At 47.1% G+C, this 13,898-nt stretch overlaps 1 protein-coding gene across 1 annotated transcript in view; it reads right to left on the minus strand.

Moving 5' to 3' along the window:
* Nucleotides 1-1,335: 1,335 nt before the first annotated feature.
* The window catches only part of TCERG1L (transcription elongation regulator 1 like), a 232,632-nt gene continuing 220,069 nt past the window's right edge, over nt 1,336-13,898 (minus strand). Inside the window, exons 10-12 of the mRNA XM_028827020.2 lie at nt 12,669-12,758; nt 6,530-6,648; nt 1,336-2,257 (exon numbers count right to left, since the gene is read on the minus strand). Of these exons, the coding sequence (XP_028682853.2) occupies nt 2,101-2,257; nt 6,530-6,648; nt 12,669-12,758 (366 nt within the window). The 3' untranslated portion in view covers nt 1,336-2,100. The remainder of the gene's footprint in view (nt 2,258-6,529; nt 6,649-12,668; nt 12,759-13,898) is intronic.

Consider the following 13,898-nt stretch of genomic DNA (forward strand, 5'->3'; position numbering starts at 1 on the left):
TGATCACGGTAGAAGTGCTTCAGGCAGGGAAAGAACATCGGCCTCTGGGGAGGTAATCGAATGAGAAGAAATTGCTTCCTCATTAATGAGACAATTCCACGTGATCAGCCCAACAAAGGGGCCATCTTTGAGACTGAACATTGGCCTTTTATGGCAGTAGCTCCACCCCCTCCCTGAGCAATTCTACTAAAGCCCATGCAGACCCCGCATCCCGCTCTCGAGGTCACTTTGAAGTTGGCCCAATGCGTAAGAATCAGGGTAGTGAGGGAAAGACACAGGCTGATGGCCGCAGGACCATTGTCTTCTCCCCAGTACTAGAGTGTGCCTTGTGAAGGGGATTTCGCAAGCACATGGGACCCGAATATCTCCACATTCTGTGTCCATCCTAATTCCCAGACTTCTTCATCTCTTGCTTGAGGTGGACACTCAGTAACCCCAGCCCATAAGCCAGTGCTCCCCTTTCACCGAGAGGAAGGAAAGGTTTACAAAGTGGTGGCTTCCACAGCCTGAGGCCACTCACTGAGGCTTCTCCTTCACAACGGCCATCGGCACCACTCTGGACCAGGCCATTACTGGTGTCTGGAGCCAGCAGAGCTGGGGACTCCCCCGTGAGTCCTGGCAAGCACCTTCCATCCTCTGTCGGCGGGGAACCAGGAGTTCAGCAGGAGGCAGCACTGTGGGCAGGGGCGGGACTGGAGCCATGAGTCGAGTCCCCCTGGTCAGGGCCACTTTGCCCATGCTGTGTCCACTCTAAGTGAAATGTGGTTGTGTACCTGCAGTTTTGTGTTGGGTGGACTGGACAGTAGGCCTGAGCCTGATCAACGGCCCTGGAACCCCCAGGGGCCACCTGACACAGAGGTGAGGTGTTAACAGTGATAGTGTCAGGACCAGGGCTGATCTCAGTGAAGAGTGGATCCCACCTTGCCCAATTACATCCTAATAAGTTTGGAAAAAAGTGTTCCCATGGGAACTAATTAAGAAGAAGGTAGATGAGGAGGCTGTGTCACTCTTTACTAGGGGACAAAGACATTGTATCTGAACAGATAACTCCACAAATCTTGAAATAAATAAATGGATGTTCAATAGTTCAAGGAACGCAATTAATTAGCGAAGGTTTTGCCCAACATGGTTCCAGCCAGGACTACTAAGTATGTTAAAAAGTAAGATTTGGTGTGAGTGGCATTTTCATGGTCCTTATTGCAATCATCAGGATTTTTTTTCCCCCTGAATCTTTCAAAACTGGGTATCTTTAGTTGAAACACAATTTTGCTGCTTAAGATCATAAGGAATGCCTTAGTAACACACACACACACACACACACACACACACACTGGTTTAAAATATTTATTGATTAAAAAAAATTAAAAATTTTTTATACAAAGGTGATGAGAAAAAATCTCATGCAAACTCTGGGCATACAATAAAAATAACTCAAATATTAATATGATGGTTTTGTACAAAATAATTCTTTTGAAGTAGGACCTGTGGCAACCAGCACGGCTCCCTGCTCCAGACCGGGACGCCCCACTGGGAGGAACGCGCGGCCACCCTTGGAAACCTGTAAGTGATCCACAGTCCAGGTGTGGGATGCTCACAGTTGTCACTATGATGAACGATGAAAACCCTATTGCTGCTACTCAGAAACGAGACTGAGACCTAGGGACAGAGTAAGGAATTCCTCAACGGCGCGGGAATCCTGGAGGAGCGAAGTAATTCACAAAAGTTTTTCAGAAAATTTTCGCTAATCGTCTCAGGTGATGACACAAATGCCTTGAGATGGTTACGGAGGCTCCTGTTCCCGCTTCCCCACAGTCCTGCAGTGGATTGATAATTTGTGTATATTACAAGTAATTTGCATAATTAAAACAATTAAGAGATCGACGTATCATGACAATTAGAAATGCATCAAACTCTGAACGTACAAAAGAGAGAGCTTCAATATGAAACAGTAATCCTCTGAGAACGAAGACCCCGCAGTGCCGGTGCCCGCTGGGTCGTGCAGGTGCCGGCCGCCCCACGCCCGTGTCTGTCTCCACCGTGACCTCCTCGCCCCCGGCACGCCCAGGGCCAACCCCCGGGCTTATTGCATTTTTCACAAACTCATCTCATTTTCCGCAGCCTTAGTCTGTTTTCCTTGTCCCGTTTCTTAAGAATAAGTATGAATTGGTTGAAAAAATGCTCCTGGTCCTTTCTTTTTTGAACAAGTCGGAACCTCTGATCCCGGCCGTATTTCTCCGCAAACTCCTTAAATGTGGTCCTGAAAAAGAAAGAGTTTCCTGAGACACCTTCCAGAGAGCAACTCTGGCCTCCCCAGAGATCCTGCAGCGGTACTGCCTGAGCAAGCAGCCAGCCCTTCCACCAGGCCTGGCCGTGGGCGGCAGGGCACCCGGTGGGTGAGCGGCTCTGGCCAGCCGTGCCTGCTCCTCACCGGGGTCCTGCAGAGCCCTGACCTGCCCTCACTTGCAGGAACCCCTGGTCTCTCCTCTGAGTGGCCTCCAGAAATGAGCGGCCTCCACTAGCCTCCTCAGCCGGTTCGTGCAGCTGTCACTCTCCCAGCCGTCCCCGTCACAACTGTGCCTGCCAGGTCTCCTCCGCCCCTTCCTTGCTGCCACCATGCTCTGCCTGCCACGGTCTTTCTTACACTGTTCCCTCCGCCTGGCACACCCTTCCCTTGTTTCTTCCCCCAGTTAGAGCTGCTCGTCATGAGAAACCAGGCCAAGGCATCTTCTTTGGGAAACTCGCCCTGTCTAGAAGGTCAGAGAACTGTGACTCCATCATAGCCCTCTTCACAGTGGTGATCTTGTCAAACCTCACGTGTGGAACCGGACTCCCACGTTCGAATGGGGGAGGCATTATCTGCTTCATTCTCTGATAAATGCCCTGAATGTCCAGCCCAGTGTCTGGCAACTAGTGAGCCCCAAACACTGATGGAGTGAATCAGAGCTGCCAGGTCAGGTGGTGCCCCACAGGAAAACACGAGTGACCCAGTCTAGACCAGCAAGGCTGTTCTCAAGGCTAGGGCAGCTCAGAGGGCAAAACAGGACGCGCCTCTGCGGTGACCAACCTGACCTTCACAGGCACCGGGCCCAGCAAATTCCTGTTCTCTTAGCCTTGAACTTGAAGCCAGAAACAGGGACAGGGGTAGAGGGGCCAAGGCCTGGAGCCACTGGTCCATGCAGATGCACTCGCTTGTCCAGCAACAGCAGGGCCTGGCCTGGGCAATGTGCTCTGGGGTGCCTGGAAAAATGTGGTCATTTTTGTCCGGGGGATTCTTCTTATTCCCTCCGATTTCTCTTCCCAGAGAATTTTACACTTCCTTGCAGACACTGAATTATTGTGTTAAATTATTATAACTTAATAGCTTCTGAAATATACAAACAACAAGATTATGCCGACATGGCTGTTAGAAGACAAGACAAATAATTATCAGACTCATGCTCACTTCTGTCACTGAACAACTCATCTCATTCCTTCCCCAAGGCGCTGCCGTTTTCCTGCTCTCCATCTGTGGGGGGCTTGTTTACACATCTCTTGCAAGAAAAGCACTTCTCTCTGGCTTCCCTCTTCCTCCCTCCCTCCTTCTTGCCCTCTCCCCTGCCTTCCCTTCCTCCTTCCTTCTCTCCCTCCCTCCTTTTCTCCCCATTCCTTTCTTCCTTCTCTCCCTCCTTCCCCCTTCCTTCCTTTACTGACGTAACAACCTTGCTGTGCCGTGGCTACGCCACACTCCACCCCTGACCTGCTCGGGATGAGTCAAATGGTCAGACTCGCCTGGGCTTGTTCCACGCTCCCCTGGCTAGACAGGCATCTACACATTCTCAGTTAGGGGCTGGACAGGTGCCGCTGCTAGACAGGTCCTATTCTGGGTCTCTCTGAAAAAGTGTCCCTGAAAAGAAAGGGAGCTTCATACCTCTGTGGCCCCCGAGCCATGCCAAGGGGCAGCACTGGGTTTCTGCTGATGCTGACGAGCTGTGGTGTGAGCTCAGGAAGGTGAGTCACGGGCCCTGCATCTCTGTTCTCCCTCCACTAAGCGGGACTCAGGACAGCCTGCCATGAAGGAGGCAGCTGCTGCAGCTTCCAAGAAGGAGCACCAGGTGTCAACCCCACCAGGTAGCCAACCCCACCTGGCTAGGACCCAGTCCCTAGTGGATGCTCTCCCGAGAGGCGGGCAGAGCTGGGGCTAGGGGCTGTCTGGGAATTCTGGACTATCCCATCACCACCATTCCCACAGGCTGCTCAAGACTGAGGCTGAGACGGGCGACCAGTAAGGGACTGTATGGCTGTAGGAGGCCACACAGCCCCAGGAGGCTGCTTCGAAGAGGCCCACATGGCCTGCGTGGGGATGAGCCTAGCCGTCCAGCATGTGGTCATTTGAATTGCACATGTTTCAATAGGATGCCTACAGAACGGTAGACAGGAGATCTGGAAAAAGTTTTTGAAATGTTGTAAACTTAGCTACTTTAAAAATTAAAAAAAAGCTTTATAATTATAAAAGCAATATATCTCAAGTATAAATGCTAAAATTTACTGCATTATAGTAAGCATTTTATTATCTCTATGCACCCTGTACCATTATGTTGTATAGTTTAAATATATACAATAAAATTTCTCTTAAAAAATAGCAGGCAATTAAATCTAATTTTAAAAATAGTCAGTTTAACTCCCTTCTAATTTCTACCACTCATTTTCCTTGCGTGTGTGTGTGTATCATCTTTTTTAAATGACTCATTGCATTCTGAATATCTTTTTCCATTGTCTTCATGATGTATTCATGGGAAGGGGAGTATGTGGCTTATTGCTACTATTTTATCAATAGAGAGACAGAGAATGCTGGCCAAATGTCCTTAATAGTAATGACGGTCTCAACAGTAATGACAGCTATAACTTTTGGAGCTCCTCCTGCCTGCCAGGTGCCACTGGGGTCCCTCCCTGTAGCCCCTCACTCCATCCTCCTAGTCACTTGCTGAGGTGTGTGTGGTCATCCTCCCATTTGGAGGAGGGCTCTGACGCACAGGAAGGCCCAATACTTACCCCATGGCCGGGATAAGATGGGCCAGGGCCGGGGCCAGGCTGTGAACTAAGGCAGAGAAGGGGCTCCCACACCTTTCCCAAGCCCTTGCCTCCGCGGCCTCTGTCCCATGGCCACCTGGTGGGTGGACACAGCTGAGCCATGGCTAGAACCCAGCATTCTCATGTCTACTTTAACCATAGAAAATCACAAGTTGCAAGCAATGGGACACACATTTACTTGCCCACGTTAGCACTTGTGATGAAGATAACTCATGCTATTTTTCCCCGTTCAGAAAGTACCTGTTCTCTAGAATAGTTAGAGAAGTGTTATGAGGATTGTGTAACTAGCACTAACTTAGGCCACCCAATTCTTGATCAACCAAACCACAGGTCAAACAAAGGAGGCCTATGCCTTCATAGAAAGCATCAATTAATGTCCGCTTAAAAACTGATGCTGGCCAGGCACCATGGCTCACGCCTGTAATCCCAGCACTTTGGGAGGCTAAGGCAGGTGGGTCACCTGAGGTCAGGAGTTCAAGACCAGCCTGGTCAACATGGCGAAACCCTGTCTCTACTAAAAAATACAAAAATTAGCTGGGCATGGTAGTGGGTGCCTGTTATCCCAGCTACTTGGGAGGCTGAAGCAGGGAGAATTTCTTGAACCTCAGAGGCAAAGGTTACAGTAAACCAAGATCGTGCCACTGCACTACAGCCTGGGTGAAAAGTGAGACTGTCTCAAAAATAAACAAAAAACAAAAACAAACAAACAAAAAACCTGATGCTGGATCTTCCAGTCTAAAATAAAAATACATTGTCAACCATTTTTATGCTTATAAAACTTACAGTTTTATAGTTCTAAGAGTAGTACATGTTCATTAATTTATAAAGATTAGTCAATTAAAGCTAATTTTTAAGAGTTAAGCTTATGTATTCTTCAGATTTCTAGCATCTATTTTCTTATAAGTGTGTCTTATTTCATGGAAATAATGCCTCACTTATTATTTTAGTAAGTCTTGGCAACCCAGTTAACTCAGTTCACTTCTCCAGTATATCAAATCTTCATCTTATTCTGGGACCAACTGTTAAGACATCTGGAACCAAGGGGTGTGGTAGGGGTTACGGTGCTGTTGTTTGTAGTTAGCTTTGCATTTTTGCTTCTTGATCATTAGCTCAGAAACTCAACCTCATCTCATGGGTGCTGACGTATTGATTGGTTATCTGGGTCAGTCAGGGCTGCTGACGTTTGAAAGGTATGCAGGGTAGGAATAAAATGGTTGTGATGCATTTGGATAGCAAATAGCCCACTTTCCCAGGACTGATAAGAGGGACATTTGGAGGCTCATGACAGGCAGCATGGTAGAGGGGAATCAGCCTGGTCTCACTGGCAGGTCTTCAAAGCTCACACTTTTGTGTCTGTGGAAGGCTGGGTTACACAATTTAACAAAAACAAACCTGAAGAGTCCGCTTGTAATTGGCAAGTTCCCAGCCCCAGAAATCATCTGGTATATTTATCTCTCCATACCTGGGAGACACTTTAGATTCCTCTAGAAGTTTCTTGAATTCTTCTTTGGCTAGCAGCAATTTACTTTTCTTTTCCTTGTATTCTTCTTTTATTCTTGTCTTGACAAACTGTTCAAATATCTTAAAACACAGACACAGAAGAAAAACATCATGAAATTGCATATCAGAAATGAAATCTTGTATTCCAAGCACAACATGAGAAAGCAGCAAGAATCTATGGCAAAAGCTGTCCTTGTTCACAGCTGCTGGAGTTATGAGCAACAGCCTTTCAGCATAGCTCTCCAGGATCCAAGCGGTCTGAATAATTAAACCTGGGTCCCCACACGGCCTGGCATTTCTCTACATGCAGGCGCCATTTCTGGGTCAAATGTGAAACAGCCCTGCTGGAGAAACCCGGAGAATGGCTTGGCTGCCCTCTCCGCAGGCATCTGGAACCAAGTGGCAATTTGGAACTCATGCCGTAGGGCTGCAGTGGTCCTCGCTGTGGCCTCCGAGCAGCATCCGTACTGCACGGCCTCCTCACTTTCTCATCATGGCCAGTGGCACCAGAACACAGCAGAGCACTCAGTTCGTGCTAGTCACTTCCTAGGGTGACGTAATTGACATTCCAGTCTCCCAAAAATGACCTTAACTTGTGAAAAGAAAGTAAATTCTGCATCTCTGATCCCCACTTGTGAACCTGGGAGTCTGGCGCGTTGGGGAGGACTCAGGGTGCACAAGCGGCCTCTTCTGAGGAGGTCATGGGATGCCAGGCTGCCTGGGTCATCAGGGTGGAAACAACTGACCAGGAGGCCTGACCCTTGGGCACTGGGCATGCCCCAGTCTGACCAGAAGTACGTCTCAAATGCTGCCCCAAACAGGAAAACCCTGCTCCTCAGTGGGAAGGACACGCACATCAGCTGGCAGGCAATTTTGGGCAAGGCTCCAGGGCACTTCTCCTGGAACCCGCCAGCCCGCATAACGAGATGCAATCTCTTTATGACAGGCCACAAAACCTCTTCTCTGTCAGAGGAAGATGGATCATTGTTCTAACAACCGAAAAATTGTCATTTATAGACTACAGAGTCAAAGAGGGACAAAGTTCTTTCATTCCTAATGCTACCCCAAACTCAAGAATATTAAAAATAAACTGAAGATGAGTGTTCATGCAAATGTAGATAAACATAAACAAAAATATCAAGAGAAAGTCCACATAGGATCCTATAAGGTCGATAAATGGCAACTGTGCACCAATCCAACCAACGGCCAGGCAGATCTTAGAATGTGACCGAGGACCAAGCAGGCAGCTCCTTCGACACTCATGCCAAGTGAGGGGGTGATGAGAAAGTAAGGTGGGCAGGTGAAAGCCTCCACCCCAGCACCGCTCAGCCTCTTCTCTGGAGCGGTTTCCTTCCCACTTTGTCTCATTGTTTCAGATTCCATGTCAGTAGTGGTAAACCTTTACAGGGTTATGAATACACAATGCTACTGGTCTCCTGAAGATACAGCAGCAAAATGAAACATCCACAAATATGGCTCAAATTGAGAATACGTGCATGTATATGTAAGTAAGAATATGATTGGCTTTTTTTCTTTTCTTTTTTTTTTTGAGACAAAGTCTCGCTCTGTTGCCCAGGCTGGAGTGCAATGGCATGATCTTGGCTCACTGCAACCTCTGCCTCCTGGGTTCAAGCAATTCTCCTGCCTCAGCCTCCCAAGTAGCTGGGACTACAGGTGTGTGCCACCACGCCCGGCTTATTTTTTTTTTATTTTTAGTAGAGACGGGTTTCACCATGTTGGCCAGCCTGGTCTCAAACTCCACCCGCCTCGGCCTTCCAAAGTGCTGGGGTTACAGGTGTGAGTCACCGTGCCTGGCCATAATTGGCTTCTTATAGCAATGTAAGTTCTCAGTTGTCTTATATTTAACTAATAAAAAAAATGAATGCAGGGTTATTATCCAAATAAAAGCATATGGCTCCATCATTAGCTAGAGTTTCGCTCTATTAATTTCAGACCTGGAGAGAAAGCCTCGCTGGCCGTGGGGTCAGGGCTCTTCAGAAACGCCTGCTTCTCTCTCTGCCTAGAACCATTTCTCCATCTCATCAAACGCTCCTCTCTTTCCTCTCGCTTTGCTCTGTTACTTTATTTTATGCTGCTATAATTTAACATTGCAGGTTTTGTTTTTCATCCTTAACAAATTATACCAGCTTTATCCAAAGTGGAGCATGACTTTTTAAAAGAGATTCCGTTGGCCGTTACATCACTGCTGTACGTTCTAGCACAATAAAACAAAACGCTATTTGTTGCCATAGAAACAGGCCTGCTTCACCCTCCCTCGACCCTGGTTCTGTGTAGGATCACTCTTCTCCTGTGCAGCTCCCCCGGCAGAGGAAGGGCTGTGATTTTCACACCAGGGGCCTTAGCTTTCCCCGTGAACACACTGTGTGACACGAGGTCCTGTACCGATTCTATGTCTGATACTTCTAACCCGATTTCTTCCTAAATAGGACTGTGGTCTTTGGATGGGGACCTGCTATGATTTCTCTCCATCCTCCTCCTCATACGAGCTGCCATGCTCCCCTTTGATGAGGTTGCAGGCACTTCTGAATGCCCTCTGGCCACTCCAGTGCGCTGGCTACAGTGCGGCCTGCTTCCTCCTCTTTCCCACTGGACCTTCTGGGACCAAGTTGCAGGACATTGGGACAGGCCCACAGTTTCCTCTGGGTGATTTCACAGGGATGCTTAAAGGCTTTCCCCAGGCAACGGGTACTTAGCATGAGCTATACTCTCATCTCATCTATTTGCAGAGGACCCACCCAGGCAAGGGCAGGGCATCCCAGCCCAGGTAGGCCTAGCCCCATCAGGGTTAGCATCTGCTGTCTCTGATGATGGCCTGAGGAAGGTCCAGCCTCACAGTGCTCGCTTGGATGAGCCCTGGATGGGATGCCCATGTCCCCCAGACATCAGGGGGGACATCGGGGGGACATCAGGGGGCTGGCGCTGCCCTGCCCATGAACCACTTCCACCCAGCAAGCAGACTGGGCCCCTGTGTTCCCAGTTGTTTTAAGAGATGTGCCTTGGCATTTAAACTAGAATATCTGGAAGGGCTTGATCATAAATTGGAATTTTCTTTTTGCAATGGAGATGATCTTACTTATTCAATGTTTTTTAAAGGGACTAATGGCCTCAAAAGGTATCCATGGCACAGAGAGAGAACAACTGACAACAGCAAACTAGTTGTGGTGGCACACATGGCACACGTGGCACACGCCACGCATGCCACACAGAAGCCACACGCCACACACAGCACACACGCCACACACACTCCAGATGTACTGATGATTTTTAGACACTGCCTAGTTCATGGTTCCTGACTATGTCCTCCAGTGAGTCTGTCACGTAAAATCACAGGCTCCTTTCTATGCTTTTTCATAGCTGATTTTTTTTTTTTTTTTGAGACGGAGTTTTGCTCTTTTTGCCCAGGCTGCAATGCAATGGCACAATCTCGGCTCACTGCAACCTCTGCCTCCTGGGTTCAAGTGATTCTCCTGCCTCAGCCTCCCAGGTAGCTGGGATTACAAGCAAGCACCATGACACCTGGTTAATTTTTGGCGTTTTTAGTAAAGACAGGGCTTTGTCATGTTGACCAGGCTGGTCTCGAATTCCCGACCTCAGGTGATCCGCCCACCTCGGCCTCCCAAAATGCTGGGATTACAGGCATGAGCCATTGTGCCCAGCCATAGCTGAAATTTTTGATTTTTAAAATTGCAACAAAATGGTGAAATATTGCCAATTATCAAAGTCTATGGTTTTCCTTCACTATAGGAAAAAAATATATAACACCCAAACTCAGCTAACTCTATTGTAGTATTATTTTGAGACTGTGATAACACATTTCACATATTTTAAAATATTTCTTTATAGAAAATGAAACTCAGCTAGAAGACAATAAAAGATTATTAATTCCAAGTTCTTGAAAAGTTCAAGTTCTGTATTCCAAGGCAGTCAATCCTGGGAACACGTCACACTGCCCAGCCTAAGGCAGTCAATCCTGGGAACACGTCACACTGCCCAGCCTGCCCCGAGCCTGCTCCAGGGAGACGGTCCAGTTCCAGTGAGTGGAGTGGTGGGGCAAGGGCTGGGAGCGGGCGTGGGGACAGAGTGGGAGCTGGTTACAACGAGCAACGTGGGTCCATGTGACTGAGACCCTGTGGGTTAGTGCTCCACTGACATCACCTCAGGCATGTGCTTAAAGGGGCTTGATGAGCAGAGGACAGAATTGAAAATAAAATGGCAATTTCCCATACCCTCCGTCTGGGGCTTTATCAGATTCTGTTGGTGTGAGAAATCCAGTGGACACCAACCTGGGGCCCCTGGTCACAGAATCCCTCTTCCCCAAATTAACTATGGCTCTTCCATTTTCAGCCGCTCTTCTTAATAGCTCACCTTCCATGTGCATCATTTCTGAACTCAAAGGGCAAAGGGAGGGCAAGACGTGACCGCACGCATGGAGTCTGGGCAGGGAAGTCCGGACCTCCCAGAGTCTATCTCAGGGCCCTTCTCAGACGCGCTCCATGGGCCACACAGACCCAGGCTGTGCTGGTCCCTCCCCCAGCAACCACAGGCCCCTCCTGTGAGCCAACACCATCTGTCCCTCTGTCTGTTTGATATGGAAAGCAGTGTTGGCTCAGGCACCTACTTTGTGAAAAGCTAGGGCAGACCCCTGGCAAGTCTCTCCTTAAAATAGCCCCCAGAGAACCCCCTCTAATCAATTCCTTGTTTTCTGGGCGATGTTCTGTAGAACTTCCACCCTTTACTGTGCTGCTATTGTTCTCTGGACCACTCCTATTTCATTAGTATTATTGTCAACCTGAAGAACAAGCAGAAAGAGGCTCTCTAAAATGAAATGAATGCTTATTTGGGAAGAGAGCATTGCGATGGGAATACACATGCCATCAAAAATGACAAGAATACTCAGGGAGTAAAAAAAAGACAGTAATTTTTAAGGAAAAATAAATGAGAGGATTAAATCATTGTTTTGAAATAATTATCTTTGGCTACAGAGATCCATAACAAGACAAAGCCAGTCTGAGGTTGGACAGGCAGTTGTTGGATAGGCGTCCTTGGAGAAGTGCTTTTTGTGTGTATAAGTTTGTGATGAGCCAGGTGCAGTGGCTCACACCTGTAATCCCCACACTTTGGGAACCCGAGGTGGAAGGATTGCTTGAGCCCAGGAGTTCAGGATGAGCCTGGGGAATATAGAGCAACCATATCTCTACAAAAAGTATAAAAATTAGCTGGGCCTGGTGGCTGGTGCCTGTAGTCCCAGCTACTCAGGAGACTGAGGTGGGAGGATGGCTTGAGTCCAGGAAGTGGAGGTTGCAGTGAGCTGAGATTGGAACAATGCACTCCAGCCTGGGCAACAGAGCCAGACCCTGTCTAGAATAGAACAGAATAGAATAGAATAGAATAGAATAGAATAGAATAGAATAGAATAGAACAGAACAGAACAGAACAGAACAGAATAGAATAGAATAGAATAGAATAGAATAGAATAGAATAGAATAGAATAGAATAGAATAGAATAGAAGGTTTTGATGGCCTTGTGTGCAAGACTGTGGTTCTCATAGAGCCTTTTTAGTTATCAGGTACACAAGTGTGAGAACCCTCTCTTCATGGTCTTCCCCCATTCTATTTGTCAGGGTTCTCTTAACATTACTGGCTTCATTTTCATTCTGACAACTTTCATACTATATAAGACTTTAAGCATATAAAACCTTAAGGTCTTACATAAGACCACCTATTTCAGTATCTTTATATAATACCTTCAGTATTTCATATTTTTAACATATGATTTATGGTCATTTGGAATGAGGGTTAATGCTCCTAAAATCTACATTTTCATCTTTAAAAGTATTTGTCTTCCAGGGTCATAACCAAATGGTGAGGTAAGAATAATGACCAGAATAGCCTTCCTCAGTCCCTCTAACTCTTCTGTTCACAAGCTTGCAAGCTCCAGTGCTGGAGTTGTAACTCCTCCCCACTGGCCACATTTACAACACAGTGTCTGTCATTCAGGAACGAAAAGCTCCCCAGATCCAGGATGCAGCAGTCACTTTCATGCCCCTCTCTGCAGTCAAAGTGCCCTCCCACTCCATTACCTGCTTTCGTTCCTCAGAGTTGAGCAGGAGATAGCGTGGGTCAAACACGATTTTGTGTAATTCTTTCTCCCAGGTAGAAAATGCTGACACCTAAAGAAAGATATTCAATAGAGTTGCTGTTAGCATCTAATGCTAAGCCTGAAGCCGCGCTGAAATGATCGATGGTTAAAAACAAACAAACAAAAACCGGCATTAAAGTACAATAGATTCAGTGATGTGGTGGAGTATAAGTGTTAGACATGTCAGACGTCCCAAGAAAATCAATACCTATAACATCAGAAAATTTAATTTCTAGACTCATGACCATTTCTTTCTTGGGTAACTTTCAGGGTTGTGTCCCCTGATGTGAAACCCCAATTATATCTGTAGAGGCATGGCATTCTGGAACACCCCACTTCAAAAGGAGAAATTATATTTGTAAAAATTTTCAGAACCCCTACAGACCATAACAAAGAGTAACGTCTTGAAAACAGGCTGAGTTTAGTTGATTTGCAATCAAAGTTTAACCTCTTTTAGGCAGGTCATTTTAAAAATAAATTATTTTGTTTGCAATAGTTTTACACATACTAAAAATTTGCAAGAATATTACAGAAAGTCACCATATACTCATACCCAGTTTCTCATGTTGTTAACATATCAGTAGGCTAGATTCATCACCACTAACACTGATACATTATTACTAACAATAGTCTGCGTTTATTCAGATTTCTTTAGGTTTTACCCAATTTTCTGTTTCTGTCCAGGATCCTGTCACATTTGGCTGCCATATCTCCTTGGACTCCTCTTGGTTGTGACAGGGTCTCAGACAGCCCTTGCTGTTGATGACTTTGAGGAGCAAAGTCATGATGGTTTGAGGAGCCCTGGTCAGGTGCATTGCAGGATGCGCCTCAGTTGGGATTTGTCTGAGGTTTTCCTCATAAATAGCCTGAGGTTATGGGTTTTGGGAGGAAGACCACACAGGTAAATGCCATTCTCATCATGTCATAACAAGGGTATACACACTGCTGACATGACTCCTCACTGTCAGTGGTGGCCGTGGTCGGCTGGCTGAGGTCTCCCCACTGTGAAGTGCACCTCTCCATGCTGTCCTCTCTGGAAGGACATCGCCATGCACAGCTCACACTTAGGGGTATGGGCTGTGTCCACTTCCGAGGAGGAGAAGTAGCTACATGAGTGACTGGGAAATGTTCTGGGGGCGGGGGGTGGTGAATACTCGTTCATGCCTCCACG

Source organism: Macaca mulatta, chromosome 9 (assembly GCF_049350105.2).
Source record: "Macaca mulatta isolate MMU2019108-1 chromosome 9, T2T-MMU8v2.0, whole genome shotgun sequence".
Taxonomy (NCBI): domain Eukaryota; kingdom Metazoa; phylum Chordata; class Mammalia; order Primates; family Cercopithecidae; genus Macaca; species Macaca mulatta.